General features: G+C 41.2%; 2 protein-coding genes across 7 annotated transcripts in view; one reads left to right on the top strand and one right to left on the bottom strand.

Annotated features, from left to right (window-relative positions):
- cntn3a.1 (contactin 3a, tandem duplicate 1) overlaps window positions 1–2,095 on the top strand; it is a 105,295-nt gene extending 103,200 nt beyond the window's left edge. For 2 of the 3 annotated variants that reach the window (XM_020506390.2, XM_020506388.2), the window contains exon 23: window positions 546–2,095. In XM_020506390.2, the coding sequence (XP_020361979.1) occupies window positions 546–637 (92 nt within the window). In that variant the 3' untranslated portion in view covers window positions 638–2,095. The remainder of the gene's footprint in view (window positions 1–545) is intronic. The other variant, XM_020506391.2, reaches the window with a different exon arrangement.
- Window positions 2,096–2,510: 415 nt separating this feature from the next.
- Window positions 2,511–19,910, bottom strand: part of si:dkey-178k16.1 (protein 4.1) — a 102,137-nt gene continuing 84,737 nt past the window's right edge. For all 4 annotated transcript variants that reach the window (XM_020506383.2, XM_020506384.2, XM_020506385.2 and 1 more), the window contains 8 exons: window positions 15,555–15,605; window positions 14,959–15,321; window positions 13,871–14,536; window positions 12,747–12,812; window positions 10,385–10,474; window positions 10,126–10,206; window positions 9,830–9,946; window positions 2,511–9,319 (listed from right to left, as the gene is read on the bottom strand). In XM_020506383.2, the coding sequence (XP_020361972.1) occupies window positions 9,830–9,946; window positions 10,126–10,206; window positions 10,385–10,474; window positions 12,747–12,812; window positions 13,871–14,536; window positions 14,959–15,321; window positions 15,555–15,605 (1,434 nt within the window). In that variant the 3' untranslated portion in view covers window positions 2,511–9,319. The remainder of the gene's footprint in view (window positions 9,320–9,829; window positions 9,947–10,125; window positions 10,207–10,384; window positions 10,475–12,746; window positions 12,813–13,870; window positions 14,537–14,958; window positions 15,322–15,554; window positions 15,606–19,910) is intronic.

The following is a 19,910-nucleotide window of genomic DNA, read 5'->3' as shown; positions in this document are numbered from 1 at the left end:
TCTTAATTCAGTGCAGGGTTGAGGTCAATTCCACGTCAGTCAGTTCAGAAAGTAAACTGAAATTCAAATTCACATTTTCCAAAATGCATCTCTACGAGAAATGACATTACCTCACGGGACAAAGTGTTAATAACAGACCTTATTTTTCCCAGTTAGTCGTTAATATCTGTGTAATTATAATCTCGTTTTAAGGTAATACTCCAAATATGTAATAGAGGGCTAACAATTCACCAACAGTATGGTAACAGGGATCTGTTTTTCCAAACTCCTCTAACCTTAAACCCTTTCATTCCAGCACTAGTTACATATTGCTTTCATGGTGCGTAACCGTAAATTGTTACCATACTATTACCATGTTAATACCACTTTCTCCCGTGCTGTAATGCAAAGTGCTAGAGACATTTGGGGAATTGGAATTTCAGTTTACCTCCTGAATTGAAATGGAATTTACCCCAACCCTTATTCAGTGTCTAGAATAAATTGAACTGCATTCTGAACAGCATATACTGTAAGAAACTCGTTAGATTTGACTGGTTTTATTGCAGGTTCAATGGCCATTGGTGCAGCCCCGGAGTTATCAGCGGTATCCATGGTCAATATGCTTGCACTCTATTTCACAGCCAGGACGTTCCTATGACAAACAGCTCCTGGACCACACTGCTTTCCATGAGGACACTGGACAAAGAGGCCATGTATCTTCTTCCTCTAACAGATACCCCTTTTGTTGACAATATATTTCCCTCAAACCTTTCATGGGAGATATTGAAAGTCCAGCTTGGAAACTGTTGTTACATAAGCAGCGCTGATAAACGCTGAAATTACGTTGTTACCGCTTTCTGTCTTTTTAAAATGTTTTCCGTAAATGGATAATCTCAAAAGCGTTTCTTTATGAAGACAAGGACATACGATGCACAAGAAGCTGTGTACATTTCAGGAACCCCTGTGAGAGCTTGTCTCCCCCCCCAAAAAAAGGAGACTGCTACTTTCTAACATAATTTGGATAAGGGTACAACTGGCGAGTTAAGATGCCGCTGACCCTGGACAGTGTGAAGGGAATTAACTCACACACATGAAATGAAGCTACATTCAAGAGACCCATACCTGCAGTGATGATTGTCATTCCCTGAATCCTCAAAGACTGTATCTAGGACACCTACTGTACTGAAAAGGTTAAGAAGAGAGAACCTTGTTTCACTGGTGACACCTGCAACTACCAGGGCGTCTTGACAAACCTCGTTATGTTATGGCCTGGTTCGGGACCTATGTTCCTTTTCCTGGAAACTGCACTTACTCTTACATAACATAAAATATAATATTATGTGCCATTTAGCAGACGCTTTAGTCCAAAGCGATTTATAGTCATGCGTGTGTACATTTTACGGATGGATGGTCCCAGGAATCAAACCCACAATCCTGCCGTTGCAAGCGCAATGCTCTACCAACTGAGCGACAGAGGACCACATATCGTTATATATGGACTGTTATATACAGTATAAATTATAACATTTTGAGCCAACATGGTTCCCATCCACCCAGCCTCATAATACTGGCAGCTGCAGTACAGTCAGCACCAAAATGGCTTCTGGTAGGAACTACAGTGTGGTGGAAAGCTGATAGATGGATGTCTTTTCTCTCCTCACCTTTCCCTCCATTACAAGTGCATAAATAGCCACGCTAAGCTGTGTGAGCCAATTTCTTGTACACTGTATGTATGAAATCCTCAGGTCCCAAAATGAGCCTTATGTCTATTATCATTGTTGTTTTTATTGTTATTATTATTACCGTGTTACTATTATTTATTAATCACATGTGAATCCAGATATTGTTTATTAGAAATGATCCCAATTTTATTAAATGAGAACAAGGTTCCTTTGGACCATTTTATGTTTTATGTTTGATCATTAGTGCTCAGATATGCCTTTTTTCTTATGTCTTTCATGATTTGCATTGTAAAAGAAGTGGCAGTGTTTATTGAGTTTTTCAAACATTGTGCATATTCCTACAGTCAACTGCTGTTTGGCATGAAAGTGGTCAATGTAAGTGGCTTGGAATATTTTAATGGATCAACCTGCTTTTAATAAACATAATGACATTTTGTTTGCTTCTTTTCTGAGGGGAAATGTGATCCGATCTGTATTATTTACCATAGCAATAGTGAGAATACAGATGGACAAACAATGTGATGGACAAACAAAGTTCAAACAATGTGTTTGAATGTTGGATGTATGGCACTGTATAGGCCTACCATTTTGAAAAGTGAAATACATACTCTTCAGAAGATATATGTTTGCTATATATTTGCCATGAAAAGACAAGTCTTGGCATTAGGGAGGTTATGTGAAATACAGTGCCACATTGTATAAATATGACGTTGAAGACAAGATGTAAATAATCAAACAAACAGTATACAAATTATCCTGATATCATATGGTGGAATACGGATGCCACAACTCGGAAAAACATCCACAAGAAAAATGGTGATTCATGGACAGAATCTCACTCTCGTCGCGCTCTTTTCATTTAGTTTATTAATGTATGGAATGCAAGTTCACTGTACAGCAAAGACACAGCACCAAGCAATGGGGAGCAGCACAGAGCAAACATGATGTGAACTGAGTAGAGGAGGGCTATACAGATATTGGTGAGCTGAGGGGTCTGGGAGGGTTCCGAGGTCAGCCAGAAGTCATCCAATCAGGGTTCGGCACAGGGCGATGGTCTCGCCAACGCCTCTGATTAATCATGGCTGGTTTGATTACTTGTCCAAGTTGCCAGGTTACTTCAACATGTAGGATGAAGTTGCCCTTAGATACTGATCTAAGGTCATGATTAAGGTTAGGACTTGGGTAGGGTAAACTGATGTTAGATGCACCCAATGCAGACTGCCCGGCAAGCTATCTAGAGCTCATTGAAACTCTCTAGTGTACAGTAGTAACATTGCCACTTATCTGAAACCAACTTAATCCTCAGAATACTGTACAAAGGAATGAATGGCTGTTGACATTGGTTTCGCCACTCCTAACCCCCACATTGATTTTGCCACTGTGATTTGTAAAAGATATCGAACATAAATGCAAAAACTTGGCTGTCTAATGAGATTCAACAGTTACACACCACACACCTGGTAACAGTTGAGTTATGTGTCCCAAAGCCAACTTTAACTTGTCATAATCCTAACATGGCACCTTCAGCTCAACCTATGAATTTTTGTCTAAATGCATTAACTCGGAGTAGCTTAGAGGGTTGTAAGAGGGTACCTGACAAGTAATACTCTGACAGGATATATACATTAGTCTTACCATATCACGTTTGTGACATTTTTGTTGGCTTTCTGGCACATAGTTCATCTAAAGTATATCCTCGATTACAAAACTGTTGGAAGTAGTTCCTTCATACAAATACAGAAGTGTCACTACTACCAAACATTATCACAGCACACTTTTCATACAGTAGGAAACATAGGCCATGGTATCCCTCACACACTCAAAATATAACCAGACCAAAACACACTAAAAGCAAATGAGGGATTGAGATACCAGGTATCACTGGAACACTTTGCTTGAAGGAGGATAAATAAGGGCTTCTATGTATAATGCCATATAGCCACTGCAAGAGGCCTGGTAAATGTCCATATAAAACTTGAATCCATGTAACACACAGTAAGTCATCCCTGAAAATGGCATAAACGCCACCAGGATAAAAATCATTAGCAATTACTAATGTCATGATAGTTGTTAAATGTGTATGTAGATGGATGGAGAATCTTATGTATGCCCCTTCAAGTGCAGTGATAGCACTTTACAGCACTCCTATTATTTAATGGAGTCAACCAAATGTGAACATGTTGTGGGACCTGGGGATTGGCAAACCCTCTTATCATGACTGAATTTGTTGAGTTATCTTTATCCCCCCATTCTGAATTGAAAACACTGTATGCTAATAATACCTTCCATTTCCTTTTTCCTGTTACAGAGTTTCATTTCCTGTAGATGGAGTCTACAGTTAGAACAGACATAATGCAGACATTTCATTTCACTGACATCTAGGCCGGGATTCAATCTGAGGCGCATTGTGGAACTCATGACATTTCAAGGTCATTTCCAATTGAGCAGACATTTTCAGCAGCTACAGTCAATGAGGTCTCCTCGGGAACGTTGCCTTTAAAGATCGAATACACAATAGGGGGAAACAGCGCCACTGTCCACCCCACGGCTGTTGTTATTGTTTTTGTTTTGTCGACGAAGCAGAGGTGGGGAGCGTCATGCATCAAGAAAAACAAATGCAGTACATATAGTATGCCACTGTTGTATCGTGTGTGTGCAATGACGTCATGGGAAAAAAACTGTGTCTGTTTGCAGTAACTTATTTGTTGTGGCAGTTTCACCATTAAGAATTTTAGTTTTAATGGGCGCATTGTCAACATCGCTCTACAACGTGCCTCGGATTGAATCCCAGCCATAACCTATGTGGGACATTTACTGATGTACAGTTGAAGTCGGAAGTTTACATACACCTTAGCCAAATACATTTTAACTCAGTTTCACAATTCCTGACATTTAATCCTAGTAAAAATGTCTGTCTTAGGTCAGTTAGGACCACCACTTTATTTTAAGAATGTGAAATGTCAGAATAATAGCATAGAGTGATTTATTTCAGCGTTTTTTTCTTTCATCACATGCCCAGAGGGTCAGAAGTTTACATACATTCAATTAGTATTTGGCAGCATTGCCTTTAAATTGTTTAACTTGGGTGAAAGGTGTCAGGTAGCCTTCCACAAACTTCCCACATTAGGTTGGGTGAATGTTGGCCAATTCCTCCTGACAGAGCTGATGTAACTGAGTCAGGTTTGTAGGCCTCCTTGTTCGCACATGCTTTTTCAGTTCTGCCCACAATCTTTTTATGGGATTGAGGTCAGGGCTTTGATGGCTACTCCAACACCTCGACTTTGTTGTCCTTAAGCCATTTTGCCACAACTTTGGAAGTATGCTTGGGGTCGTTGTCCATTTGGAAAGTCCAAGCTTTAACTTCCTGACTGATGTCTTGAGATGTTGCTTCAATATATCCACACAATTGTCCTTCCTCATGTTGCCATCAATTTTGTGAAGTTCACCAGTCCCTCCTGCAGCAAAGCACCCCTACAACATGATGCTGCCACCCCCGTGCTTCACGGTTGGGACGGTGTTCTTCATCTTGCCAGCCGCCCCCTTTTTCCTCCAAACATGACGATGGTCATTATGGCCAGTTATATTTTTGTTTCATCAGACCAGAGGACACTTCTCAAAAAGTACAATCTTTGTCCCCATGTGCAGACTGTAGTCTGGCTTTTTTATGGTGGTTTTGGAGCAGTGGCATCTTCCTTGCTGAGTGGCCTTTCAGGGTTTGTCGATATAGGACTCGTTTTACTGTGGATATAGATACTTTTGTACCTGTTTTCTCCAGCATCTTCACAAGGTCCTTTGCTGTTGTTCTGGGGTTGATTTGCACTTTTCGCACCAAAGTACGTTCATCTCTAAGAGACAGAACGCGTCTCCTTCCTGAGCGTTATGAAGGCTGCGTGGTCCCATGGTGTTTATACCTGCATACTATTGTTTGTACAGATGAACGTGGTAACGTCAGGCGTTTGGAAATTGCTCCCAAGGATGAACCAGACTTGTGGAGGTCTACAATTTATTTTCTGAGGTCTTGGCTGTTTTATTTTGATTTCCCCATGATGTCTTGCAAAAAGGCACTGAGTTTGAAGGTAGGGCTTGAAATACATCCACAGGTACACCTCCAATTGACTCAAATGATGTCAATTAACCTATCAGAAGCTTCTAAAGCCATGACATAATTTTCTGGAATTTTCCAAGCTGTTTAAAGGCACAGTCAACATAGTGTATGTAAACTTCTGACCCACTGGAATTGTGATACAGTGAATTATAAGTGAAATAATCTGTCTGTAAACAATTGTTGGAAAAACTACTTGTGTCATGCACAAAGTAGATGTCCTAACCGACTTGCCAAAACTATAGTTTGTTAACAATACATTTGTTGAGTGGTTGAAAAACAAGTTAATGACTCCTAAGTGTCATTATGTAAACTTCTGACTTCAACTGTAGCTAGCTACTGTGATATTTCATACTGCCTTAAGGTCTCTTCTACTTTGCATAATACTATAACATTGTATCTATACAGTAGGTATTCTAGTGGTTTAATTTAATTTCATAATGAATGTCTGTATCATGCAAACATTATCTAAAATACTAGTTTCATTTAAAAGGTAGCTCATTTGGCATACTTAATAAGGTTCTAATGTGAATCTCTTAATATATCCTACTGTAGATAGCCACAGTATAACAGCAGAAAGTGACTGTATCTCTAACGGTTGGAAGGGGACCTGACCTTGGATCATTTTAGAACAGTAACATGCTCAGAATTTATACTTTCACAATTTTTATAAATACCCAACAGGCACATTCTATTGATCAGAGGTTCATAAGCACTCCATTTATATACATCCAAATGTCTACACAGATCAACTTCAATAACAAGTAAACCATCATCATAATACAGTAACGTCAATTGTGTTCTTAAAACAAAAATACCCAATTGCAAGAGTTCAAGGTAGGGTCTGCCAAGATGTCAGCCAAATGCCCGAATTGTGGGTTAAAGAAAAAGCAAGATATCTTGAGAAAGATTATTTATCCGAGAGAGTTTCAACAGCTCTTCTCCTCTGTTGTATGATGGTGAGGATGCGCCATTGCAGGAAGAAAAGTTCAATTTGGACCTTTCTGTGTTAGCTGTGGTGCCCCTTTCTCTACTCTGGCACATTTGGCATCGTCGAGTTAGTGCCACCAAACCAGCGCCGCGATTTACGGACCTCGCTGGTGCAGAGTAGCCTACTGTTCTCAAATCTCCTGCAATCTGTGTATCCTCTGGCATTCCCATAACCATTCTCACTGTTACAGAAATGGGCCAAAGCACAGTTATGGACTTTGCTGGTTTAGCGAGTATATAAAACTAAGGGAAGGTTTTCCTGTTCATGAAAACCTGCTTTACTGCATGCACGTCAACAGTACTGGACCTACAACTAATGGATACACGTTTTTTTTCTCTTGACAAACTACGTAGATATGTAAGCACACTCTAGATTTAATCAAGATCCGCATTATAGCGCAATTAAAATATAAAGGTAATTTACAATTGAGCCGACATACTGTTTGCAGCGTTTACAGATAATGTAGTCTCAGCGAATCCGGGAACATTGCCTTTAAATTTCAATTGTGCTTTAGTGTCGATTTTCTGCTGTCCAGATTTAATCTAGGCCTCAGTAGGCATTAGAGTTGGATCTGAGGTCTAGAATGGTGGGTGGAATTTACTTAGTAGGACGTTGGACCACATTGTAGTCCTATAGTCTGCCAGATTATCTCATACTAAGTACCCTTGTAATAAAAATGTCCTGCACTACAAGTGTGGCATTGGTGTGCGTTGTGACGGCAGTGAGACTTTAAAGTGATATGATGGGATGAGCACATCAAAGAGACAACAGCTCCTAAGATTTGGATCCACTTGACATTCAGGCAAAAACCTTCCCATTTAATTTCCTTAGAGGATACTTTGCAGAGGCAAGCTGAGAACAGTTTGGTGGTCTAGATAGGATACAGCTTATATCAAATTAATCTCGCCCACCAGCTGGCTTGCTCTCTGTCGAACCGTCTTGTTTCCGAGCACCTCAGAAAAGGACTTGACTGGAAGCCTATGGCAGGAGCGGAGAAACAACCACTGGTTTTAATTGGCTGATCTCTCAGTCCATCACCATTTAGTGCAACCCTTAGAAACTCCCCGTAAGTGTGCTGCATTCGGGGGGACAGTATTGTTTTTGTGTTTGTGTGTAACAAAGCTATGGCTAGCTGTTAGCATGAACGTCGATATGTTCCTACTACCTGGGTTATGGGTTATATGAGTTATTTCCATGGTGCACCATAACAAATACTTTTCCCCCCTCGATTTGGAACCACATCTCATAGTCGTGTGATTTGCTCAGAATTTGAATTGATTATCATGTCACTCAGTAAATCTACACCCCTTCACAGTCCCACACTGTTGCCAGGCTCTATGTTCCAGAAATTCGAGCCTGGGGACAAGTTTTATTATGTGCATTTTAGCTAACCCTAACCCTAACCTTAGCCTAATTATCCTAACCTGCTACATTAATTATCCTAACCTATCTAGTCAAAACCCAGTTGTTTGGCTTGAGTGTTGAGACCAGTGCAGACAAGTGTACTAGGTGTAGACAGAAACTTTCCAGCAGAGAAACAAGGAATTCTGGCATTATTTTGTCATTCAACCTGTTATTTCTTAGTACCAAGACTGCCATCATTTATGACATTTCCATATCTAGCCATCCATGTCTGTATTTCACCTTGTCTAAATATCAGGCTGTTACCATGGTTACTCCATGGCTATCAGTCTGAAAGAAGTCGCTGTAAAAAAGACGCAATAGTCTCTACCAGACAGAATGTTGAATAAAATTATATTTAAACATACTTTACCGGTTGTCTTTTTGGCGGTTGGAAGTGGAGATAAAATGGCCACAGGAAAGTACTATTAGCCCAACTTTCTGGGGCGCCGGTAGGTATATGGCTATGTCGGCTTGTAATTCCGGTGAGTATTTTCAATCATGTGATGCATTTCACGTGATGCACAATATGTAAATAATAGCCGAATGTAACCAATGTGTCAACGGAAGCACGTTTCCTCGTAATCAGCTGGAAGTGTTTGCCGTTCGGTCTGTGATTAGGTTCAGACAAATTGTTTAAGTGTTTGTCTCGTGCAAATTGAGTCAGTATTGAAAATACAAACCGGAAATATACAGACCAGCATACTGAAGGTCAGGTTGATAACGTTCCCCTATGGATATGTTGTATCAGATTACCTCCGACATAGGAAAAATAATAATTGGACAACAGGTAAAGTGAGTTGAAGTGTTTTCAACATTTTTACTTGTAATGTGATTGTTCGGGAATGCTGAGCCAACATGCTAGAGACGAGTATGTAAGTTTCACTCTCAGATTCTAAGAGGCTATATTTCACCATATCACCACCAGAGCAAAGGTTCATAAATAAAGGGTTGGATTTAAATGAGTCCTGTTACTATGGTAGACAACAGGGAAGTATATGGGTTGGCCCAGTGGGCAAGAGTAGTAAGGGTGAGGGATTGAAACGTGTGTGTCGGAGCCCCACTAGCAGTGGTCAGGGTGGTACAGCAGTGTGGTTGTCTCAGGTAGCTCAGGCACCAACAGGTCTGCTCCTGAGGGGGGCGCTCATGTCCCAGGAATCAGGACTATAGGAGAGATGAGACAGTTCATTGTTTAAAGCAGGGATGGGCAACTTTGATGGGGATGGGGCCACACAAAATCTGAACTCATAATGAGGGGCCGCAGTTGCGGGCCCCCCCCCCCCCCCAGGCTCTAATTCTACCTTGATTACTACAAGCCTAGATAGCTGGCCGCTAGACTAACTTACCAATCTAAAACATGTTAGCTGACATGGGCTAATTGAGTGACGGTCAGTGATGAAAACTGTTGATGCACAACAACCACATTTCAAAATTGCACCTTGTGTATTCTATTATTCTACCTTGCAACAGTAACAGTTGAGACCCCGACTGAGTTCCCTACCCCCCGCGAAATGATCCGAGGGCCTTCAAATGGGGTGGCCGCCAGTTGCCCATCCCTGGTTTAAACTATGACACCAGATGAAAGGAACTACCAACCTTTCATGCAGAGAGGTTATGGAGATTCGATTCACAATAGAAACCTGTCATTGTTTAAAGTTTTGAAGACCCCTGTACCTAAGATGTCCCATGTGGATCCTCAGTGGACGATTCTGTTTCCTTGACAACTACTGCCTTGGTGACCAACATGTCCGGATGCTGTTGCTTGGCTTCCTGAATCGCAATAGCGAGGGCCTGTGAAGGAACAAATTATATGACATTAATGTCAACTGCTTATTATGTAGAGTCTGGTGTATGTCAAGTAATGAATACTCTATGAGCACTTTTAAGATGACACATCCCCTGCTGTATCTATGGCTTATAGGTTACTGCGTTACAGAGGTCATGTTGTCCTTAAGCTGCAGTCTGCTCACCTGCTCCTGGTCAACATCATCATCTCCTGTGATTATGATCCTCTTCTCAATTCTGGTCTCTGAATAGCCCCCTTTCACCGTCTGGAACACACAACACATTTCTTTGGAACATTTGCCAAATTGAACACACCTTTGCTGTTGCTTATACCTCTACAGCTAGAGAAAAGGTGTGTGCAATTTGGCAAACATTATAAGATCAATGGAAACCAATAATACTGAAGGTACTGAATACATCAGACCATTTGACAATTGTTGATACCTTGGTGACATGCGTGGTTGCAGAGGTAACATTCTCAGTAACAAGTATTGGAGATCCAGAGGCCTCTCTTCCCAACGTACACATGTGCACCTGTCAGGATGTCAGGACACATGGGGGGAAAAAAAGCATTAATGACATCATGATCATACATGGACACAGTCAGTTCAAATACATGTCAATTTGAGAACCTGGTATTTAAAAATATTTGTTATTTTATTTGAGTATCTGAATGGTGGTTATAATAATTATTATAATAATAGTCTGCCAAATTGTGTTTGACAGGATTTTCAAATACTTACATGTATTTCAAATACTATTTTCAAATACCTGGGTTAAATTGATGGGAGTGTATTTAAATCGTTGTATTTGAGTTTTTCAAGTACTTTCCTAGTGTATTTCCAAATGAATTCAAATATTCATTCCAATATTCATTCCACCACTAGCTTAATACTTACATTGAATGTATGTGAAAGTAATTGAGATATTTGAAACCCAGGTCTAATGGACACACATGCACACACGCATGCAGATACACACAAACAGACACGCCTATACATGATATAAATTAAATACATACAGTGCATTCGGAAAGTATTCAGACCCCTTAAGTTTTTCCACATTTTGTTATGTTACAACCTTATTCTAAAATTGATTAAATACAACATTTTCCTTATCATTCTACACACAATACCCCATAATGACTTTTGTTTTTTAATATAATGTTTTTTTAGAAAGGTTTGCAAAAACAGAAATACCTTATTTACATAAGTATTCAGACCCTTTGCTATGAGACTCAAAATTGAGCTCAGGTGCATCCTGTTTCCATTGATCATCCTTGAGATGTTTCTACAACTTGATTGTCCAATCTATTGGTCAATTCAAAAGATTGGACATGATTTGGAAAGGCACACACCTGTCTATATAAAGGTCCCACAGTTGACAGTGCATGTCAGAGCAAAAACCAAGACATGAGGTCGAAGGAATTTTCTAGAGAGCTCCGAAACAGGATTGTGTTGCTGCACAAACCTGGGGAAGGGTACCAAAAAATGTCTGCAGCACTGAAGGTCCCCAAGAACACAGTGGCCTCCTTCATTCTTAAATGGAAGACGTTTGGACCACCAAGACTCTTCTTAGAGCTGGCCGCCCGGACAAACTGAGCAATCAGGGGAGAAGGGCCTTGGTCAGGGAGGTGAGTAAGAACCCAGTGGTCACTCTGATAGAGCTCCAGAGTTCCTCTGTGGAAATGTGAGAACCTTCCAGAAAGACAACCATCTCTGCAGCACTCTACCAATCAGGCCTTTATAGTAGAGTGGACAGAAGAAAGCCGCTCCTCAGTTAAAGGCACATGATAGCCCATTAAAAGTTTGAAAGAAGGCACCTAAAGAACTCTCACACCATGAGAAACAAGATTCTCTGGTCTGATTAAACTAATATTTAACTTTTTGGGCTGAATGCATCACGTCTGGAGGAAGCCTGGCACCATCCCTACGGTGAAGCATAGTGGTGGCAGCATCATTCTGTGGGGATGTTTTTCAGCGGCAGGAACTGGGAGACTTGTCAGGATCAAGGGAAAGATGAACGGAGCAAAGTACAGAGAGATCCTAGATGAAAATCTGCTCCCGAGTGCTCAGTACCTCAGACTGGCGCAAAGGTTCACCTTCCAACAGGATGACGACCTTAAGCTCACAGCCAAGACAATGCAGGAGGGATTCGGGACAAGTCTCTGAATGTCCTTGAGTGGCCCAGCCAGAGCCAGGACTTGAACCCCATCAATCTTCTCTGGAGAGACCTGAAAATAGCTGTGCAGCGATGCTCCCCATCCAACCTGACAGAGCTTGAGAGAATCTGCAGAGAAGAATGTGAGAAACTCGCCAAATACAGGTGTGCCAAGCTTGTAGCGTCATACAGAGGAAGACTCAAGGCTGTAATCGATGCCAAATGTGCTTCTACAAAGTACTGAGTAAAGGGTCTGAATACTTATGTAAATGTGATGTTTAATTTTTATTTTATACATCTGCACAAATGTATCAATCTGTTTTTGCTTTGTTATTATGGGGATTGTGTGTAGATTGATGAGGGGGGGAAACTATTTAATCAATTTTAGAATAAGGCTGTAATGTAACAAAATGTGTAAAAAGTCAAGGGGTCTGAATACTTTCCGAATGCACTGTATATACATATTAAACAGAACAATGCAAACATACTTATACATAGATACACAGTCAGGCATACACATTCAAATGATTTGATTCACTCTAACACATCTAATTCTAACAATCTCATTCAAACACAGAGGGAGAAGTAGGTTTACAATCTGTGTGCTGGAGTTCAAATTGGACAGGTCAGGTAATAATGTACTCACAGGGGAAACACCTTCTGTTGTTGAATAAGAAGTCTCGCCTATACTGCTTACAGTCACACCATGATCCTGAAAAAGACAGAAAACCCAATGTGATGCCCGCTCATGGTTTGAATGTCAGACTTTCAAATATGTCAGACAGACCATTTTACGATCAGTCGAGATATAATGCATTATACTCTCTGTGCTTTCAAATCATTATAGGAATGTATTATAAGGATGCTGTAACTACTTATGAGCTATTATGATGTTATAGGAAGTGTTTTATAAGGCATTATAAATTAACTTATTAGGCATTATATATACACACTACCGTTCAAAAGTTTGGGGTCACTTAGAAATGTCCTTGTTCTTGAAAGAAAATATATTTTTTTGTCCATTAAAATAACATCAAATTGATCAGAAATACAGTGTAGACATCGCTAATGTTGTAAATGACTGTTGTAGCTGGAAACTGCAGATTTTTAATGGAATATCTACATAGGCGTACAGAGGCCCATTATCAGCAACCATCACTCCTGTGTTCCAATGGCACGTTATCTTAGCTAATCCAAGTGTATCATTTTAAAAGGCTAATTGATCATTAGAAAACCCTTTTGCAGTTATGTTAGCACAGCTGAAAACTGTTGTTCTGGTTAAAGAAGCAATACATCTGGCATTCTTTAGACTAGTTGAGTATCTGGAAAATCAGCATTTGTGGGTTCGATTACAGGCTCAAAATGGCCAGAAACAAATAACTTTCTTCTGAGAGTGTTACCATGACGGTAGGACCGCAGAGATTTGGGGTCGTACCGAATACTGAAATGTTGTTAACTTTGAAATTACTTAAAAAAAACATAAAACCTTGATAGAGAAGACTAATGGCATATTAACATGCATTTTCTACAATTTAGTCAGATACTATAAATGGCTGATGTGTTTTTATCACATGAAAGCAACATTTGCATTTGTCTGTAGCCTACAGAAGTTTGTTGTTTGCAATTATAATGTCCAAGTTTGATATTGCCTAGTTGGTTGACTGGTCAGTCCATAAATCTGAGGTCTGTATATTTGAGGTTCTACTGTAGCATGGCAATGGCTACTACCTGATCAACTATACCAGATCTCCATCGAAAATGCTTGTCTACCTGATCTGTAAACTCCACGATGGTTGTAGTGACCTCTGACCCATTGGGCTGTGTCTCGACCTTGACATCGGTCTTCCTCAATGCGTGGCTGGCGACAACACAACTAGCCTCTCTGCTCAGAGCTGTCATGGGGGACACGTAAGTGGTCTCTCTGACTGTCTGGTCTCTGTCGACCTTGACCTCAGTCTTCCTCAGTGCATGGGAGGCGACGACATCACTAGCCTCTCTGCTCAGTGCTGTCATGGGGGACACGTAAATGGTCTCTCTCACTGTCTGGTCTCTGTCGACCTTGACCTCAGTCTTCCTCAGTGCATGGGAGGCGACGACATCACTAGCCTCTCTGCTCAGTGCTGTCATGGGGGACACGTAAGTGGTCTCTTTTTGTGACTGGTCTCTGTCGATCTTGACCTCAGTCTTCCTTAGTGCATGGGAGGCGACGACATCACTAGCCTCCCTGCTCAGCGCTGTCATGGGGGACACGTAAGTGGTCTCTTTTTGTGACTGGTCTCTGTCGATCTTGACCTCAGTCTTCCTTAGTGCATGGGAGGCGACGACGTCACTAGCCTCTCTGCTCAGCGCTGTCATGGGGGATGAGTAAGTGGTCTCTTTCTGTGACTGGTCTCTGTCGATGGGAACTGACCTCTTTGGTTTTCTGGGCACAACAGGCTTTGGGGAAAAATACAGAATAATAACTTCCATTGCTCAAATTTTATTTGAGATTCAGCACTCATTACAAGCCATCTGTATGTAATATTTTTGAGAAAGCGTCTTTACATTTACTGAAGGCATATGGGCCAGCGCTTTCCCATCATTTTGTCATATGAAAGATCAGTGAAATCCAGCATAAACTTCAAGAAAACATTAATGAGCTGTAATGGTACTCACATTACGTTGTCAATGTTAAACTTAGTCAATTACTGTTAATGATGTAGCGATTTGTCTACTAAGGCTTACTTCAGCTGTTTTGACTTGTAGACTCGTTACTTATTCTAAGAATAAAATATGATCCTATAAATGTAAACCTTTAGTGAACTATCACTTCAAAGACCTACCTGGACCCAAACTGTCCATTTGCTTGTGTACTTTACCTCATTATGTCGGACGTCTTCGGTGTGTAGCTGCTTGGTAGGAGGGCTGCTGCTAGCCCCGGTGAGAGGAGCCGAGACGAGAGGTGGCGGGGTTCCCTGCAGGTCGATACTCAGGCTGAGGCCCACGTCAGGTGACATGGGCCTCTCGCCCAGCTCCATCATGCCCCTGGAGAACTCCTCCATGCCCGTATGGAGGTCCATGAGGACAGTGAAGTCCACCTCGGCCTCCAGGCTGGACGTAGAGCTGACTGTGATGCTGGAGCACTTGCGCTCAATGCCCAGGTGGGTTTCCTTCAGGTACAGGGTCTCGTGGTCTTGGTCGTCCTCTGACACTGAGCCCAACCGCCGCTCCCACGGTTCCCTCTGCAGGTTAGATTGAGGAAGACGGGCAAGAGAATGAAAAAAACATAGACGGCTCAATACAAGGGACTTGATATAAAGCTTTTTTCGACTGTGCAAAAAAAGATATACTTAAAAGGTAAAACAGAAATATCAAATAATCATTCAAACATGAGACATTTAGGTAAAATGAACAGCCTCATATTTTAGCTTTGAAGGAGTTGAACATGCTTTTTCGCACATTGAATAAAACTCACCATGGCTTCGTCAAAAGGCTCCTCATGAATGGCAGGTGTAGGAGGGGTCTCCTGTAGAATAAAAATGAGGTTTGAACGATTGCAAAGCCAATTTTAATTAACCTAAACAAACTGTAAAGAACAGCCATGAACTGTACACACATGAATATTGGCATCATCCTTCTGACTGTCATAGAACAAGAATATTCCCAGAGAGAATTCAAGGGTCTGCATTGTCAATGAATGCAGTGACATCACCTTGGGGTTTACTCTTTACTTCAGTACAACGCTGGCAAAAAATATTTCCAAACAATGGAGTGATGGTGAAACCAACTGTGTGACAAGTTATGAGCAACATATGTTGACGTCATCACACATAATAGCCGTTTCCACCATCCTTTTGTTGAAGACATTGTTCTAGCCAGTGGTTCCAAGATATTTTGCACATGCCAAGGCTGAGTAGGCTTCATAATGTCATGCTTATCCCATTTAAAGTAGACCTATGCTAACTGTAAGCTTACAGTTCATATATGAATAGTAAGCCTACATTTGTTCTAGCTCTAATAACTTGAGGTAATTGTTCACACAAGTTTCGCACATGCACATTGGATGTCTTTTTAAAGTCAACATTATCACAAAATCAAATTACTGTAAGTGCGATGGTAATGCCATGCACTGTTGAGGTTAGATAACAATACCTTCCAGGAATCAGGTATTTGTATACTTAAATCCAGTGTACAAGTACCTCAGCCCTGAACAATGTGGCTGGCAGCGCTGCAGCAAAGAATTAGTGCATAACATCTCATAATAAATGTATTGTATTGGCTATGTATTGGCTATTGCTGCAGAGATGCCAACGCTGAACATTTTGGCCAAATGTCCAAATCGCACTGTTTGCAAACAAGAACATTATCAACCATTAGTGGCTTCAAAGGAAGGGGATGGTGAGAAAGCCTTTGACTCCTTGCAACAGCAACTACCTTTAGTCAGGGAGGTAAGAGGATGATGTTGGAAGGTGAGACTAGGTGTTAACGTGGTGAAGAACAGACGCCAGAAGCTTAAGCAATGGAAACATTGCTTAAAGGCCCACCGGATTTTTAAATGGACAAGCAGATGTTAAGCTTTGCAGAGGGAAACGAGAGCCAGGAGCTCCCGGGCCATGAACGTGTTAAGTCTCAAAATGCCTTTGGCCAATGATTAGATGTGAAGGGCCACAGGCTTTGACCTGCTTTTTCATATACAGCCGCATGAGTTCTACATGTGTATATTCAAGCGGATAAAAACAAGGTTGTGATCGACTTAAGCACATGCAATGCTTTAGTTTCCAGTGATAGACAGGCAGGTTAGGCAGACGACGTTACCACTTGTTTCCTCTTGGTTGCTTCCTGGCTAGAGTTCCTGTAATGGCCGTTGCTAGAGTCGTTGGTGACATTCTGCCTGTTGCGAACTCTTGTCTCCCTGGACCACTGTGTTTTCAGAGGAAGGGTTGAAGGTGGAGCTGCATGGGAGGCCAAAGCCTTTGAGTCAAAGGAAAAGGTGTCTGTAAAATCTGGGTACGCCTCGGGATGACCTTCATGGATTAGTCTTCCACCGTCAGTCCAGAAACTCGATCCAATAATGTCCCTCTGATTCTCGTGTTCACCAGTCCCATGTATCTCATTCTCTGGTAGCCAATGCTTTGTGACCTCTGTGTGCTGGTTGGTATTTGTCATCCCTTGCTTGCCGTCATTTGCATCAGGACATGCTGGAGGCAAACCTATTCTCTTCCTGATTTCAGAGGGTTTCTCTGTTGATTGCATCACCCGAGTGTCATCTACTCTTCCGGCCACACCTCCTTCAGCTTGGGTTTGCGTTTGAGGATTGATGACCCCTTTGTTCCCCCCTTTATTCAAAGACTTCTTTGATCTCTGTGGCTTGAGAGGAACTATTCGGGTGACTTTGGAGTGTGATGCACTCCCAGTTTTGTTGGAATAGTTTCCTCTCTCGGGCTTTGGTTCTTTTGTTTCCAGAGCTTCAGGTTCTCTCATCTCCCTCTTTCTTTCAGACTCACTTCCACCTTGGTTGCTGTTATTTACAGATTCCATAGCGACCTGGTCATTGCTATTGTTTTTTCTCTCTGGGAACGATTCATACTGATACAGATCCTGCTTCAACTGTTTGCTTTTCATTTCAATCCTCTCTTTGGAATAGAGATTATCCACTGGAGGTGAATCAAATCCATTCTCTTGAACACTGTTCCTTGAGAAAAAGGTGTCATATGAATACGTATTACTTCCAAAGGTTGCATCATCCACGGAGTGCATATCCTTATGCCCAGTTGCAGTCGAAACTGTTTCTTGTCTTTGGGATCTCAATCCAGTGCCACCTACTTTAGTTTTTCCAGATTCCTGAGGTGAAGTTATAGGCTTCATCTCTGTTGCTTTTCCAACTTGCACATCCTCAGACACCATACCAATACATGTGTCCTTGGGATCAAAAGCTAAGTGCAGTGTATAGGGAGAGGACTGATTCTGTTCTTCTTTTGAGCTTCCGCGAGCACCATCTTGCTTTTCACTCAATATGGAATCCACAGAGGCCTATATATTGGTAAAAACACAGATTCATTAAGCTGCATGTATCCATTCTGATGCATTACTATGGAGTTTGTTACACCATATCACCCCATGGACTTAAGGTAGTATGTCATTTGAAAGGACTGGATGAGTGAAAGCTATATATGGTGGAAGACTATTTTTATACAGGTTGGAGTTTTCGCAATATTTTTCCACCTATCTATTAGAGAGCCGTGTTCCCTGTAGCTTTTTATCAGCATTTTGCAAAGGAAACCAACTACTTTAGTCATGGGCAGTGGAGGGGGACAAATGGAGTATGAGGGTGCCTGTCCTTCCAATTAAGTGGTAAGTGAAACCCTCCCAGCAAACATGCCAACATTGGCATGATGTGGGCCCAATGCAGCCTAAAATATTGGCTCAAAGTATGCTGCCCACATTTGGGCAAAGCACCTTTGCTCGTCGGCTCCAGGTTGGCCCTAACACTGTACCCAAACCGGCTACGCTCGTGCACCATAGTGTGCAAATTGACTTTGTCCCCCCACACCAAACGTGATAACCACACGTAGGTTAAAATATCAAAACAAACTATTTAACCAATAATATTAATTTGGGGACAGGTCCATCTTTTTTTTTTTAAAGAGCATTAAAGCATTAAACATTTATGGCAATTTAGCTAGCTAGCTTGCAGTTGCTAGCTAAATTTGCCCTATTTAGCTAGTTTGCTGTTGCTAGCTAATTTGTCCTAGAATATAACCATGAGTTGTTATTCTTCTTCTTTTTTTTCAGTTCATCTTTCAATCCCCCTACGTGGGTATAACCAATGAGGAGATGGCACGTGGGTATCTGCTTCTATAAACCAATGGCGAGATGGGAGAAGCAGGACTTGCACAGCGTTCAGCGTCACAAATAGAACTGACTTCTATTTTAGCTCTTGGCAACGCAGACGCTCATTGGCACATGCAAGCAGTGTGGGTGCAATAATTTCATAACATGTATGTTTACATTTATTTTGCAACGCTCGCACACCGGACGCGAGCGGTGTGGTCAGCATTTGAGGCAGGTGGCCCCAATATGGGCCCCAATATGAGCTTATAGTATTGGCCCTATGTGTATTGCTGACCTTATGCCAATTGACCAGTTTAATCTATTATTTAATGGAGATGTATTTATTCATAATGTATTTAATGCAATTTAACACATTTTCTAGCCTTCAATGTATTTATTTATTGTTTCAGAAAGACAACAAATCCTATCATCCATATATATTTTTTTACAAGAGAAACTGTTTAATTTCACATGTACTTATTTAAATGAACTTCTTTGAAGTAAACTCCCCGAAATCTTACGTGGATTTTTGGCCGGTACTGAATGTGTTTCATAGATGTGTCTGTGTTGGGTTTAGAGACAAATCGGCATATGTGTTATTCTGGTCACTGACTGAGGCAGTACGACCTTCAGAGCTACATATACCATTTATTTTCTCTGGCTCAGTATGTCACTGGTGAGATTTTCATCTTTCTGGCAGTATAAGCATTACTAGTTATTGTTTTCGTACCTCTCATGATAAATAATGACTTTTTGGTATGTCTATTTGAATCAAAATTTTGCCATTACATCTAACAGGTTAAAGACTTCATCATTGGCAGTGCACAAGATAAATCTTTTGGGGGCATCACAAAACAGAACACTTGAACAACAGAACAAACTAGAACAGCCCTCTCAGTAACAGTTGCACAAAAATAACTGCAATCCACGGCCCCAAATATTCTAATGAGCGCAGCATCTACGTTATGAAGTAGCTGGCTTGGTGTTGGCTAGGCCGAGC

This window comes from Oncorhynchus kisutch, linkage group LG17 (assembly GCF_002021735.2).
Source record: "Oncorhynchus kisutch isolate 150728-3 linkage group LG17, Okis_V2, whole genome shotgun sequence".
NCBI classification, from domain to species: domain Eukaryota; kingdom Metazoa; phylum Chordata; class Actinopteri; order Salmoniformes; family Salmonidae; genus Oncorhynchus; species Oncorhynchus kisutch.
The sequence above is the reverse complement of the archived record's forward strand: the minus strand, read 5'-3'. Positions and strand labels throughout refer to the sequence as shown.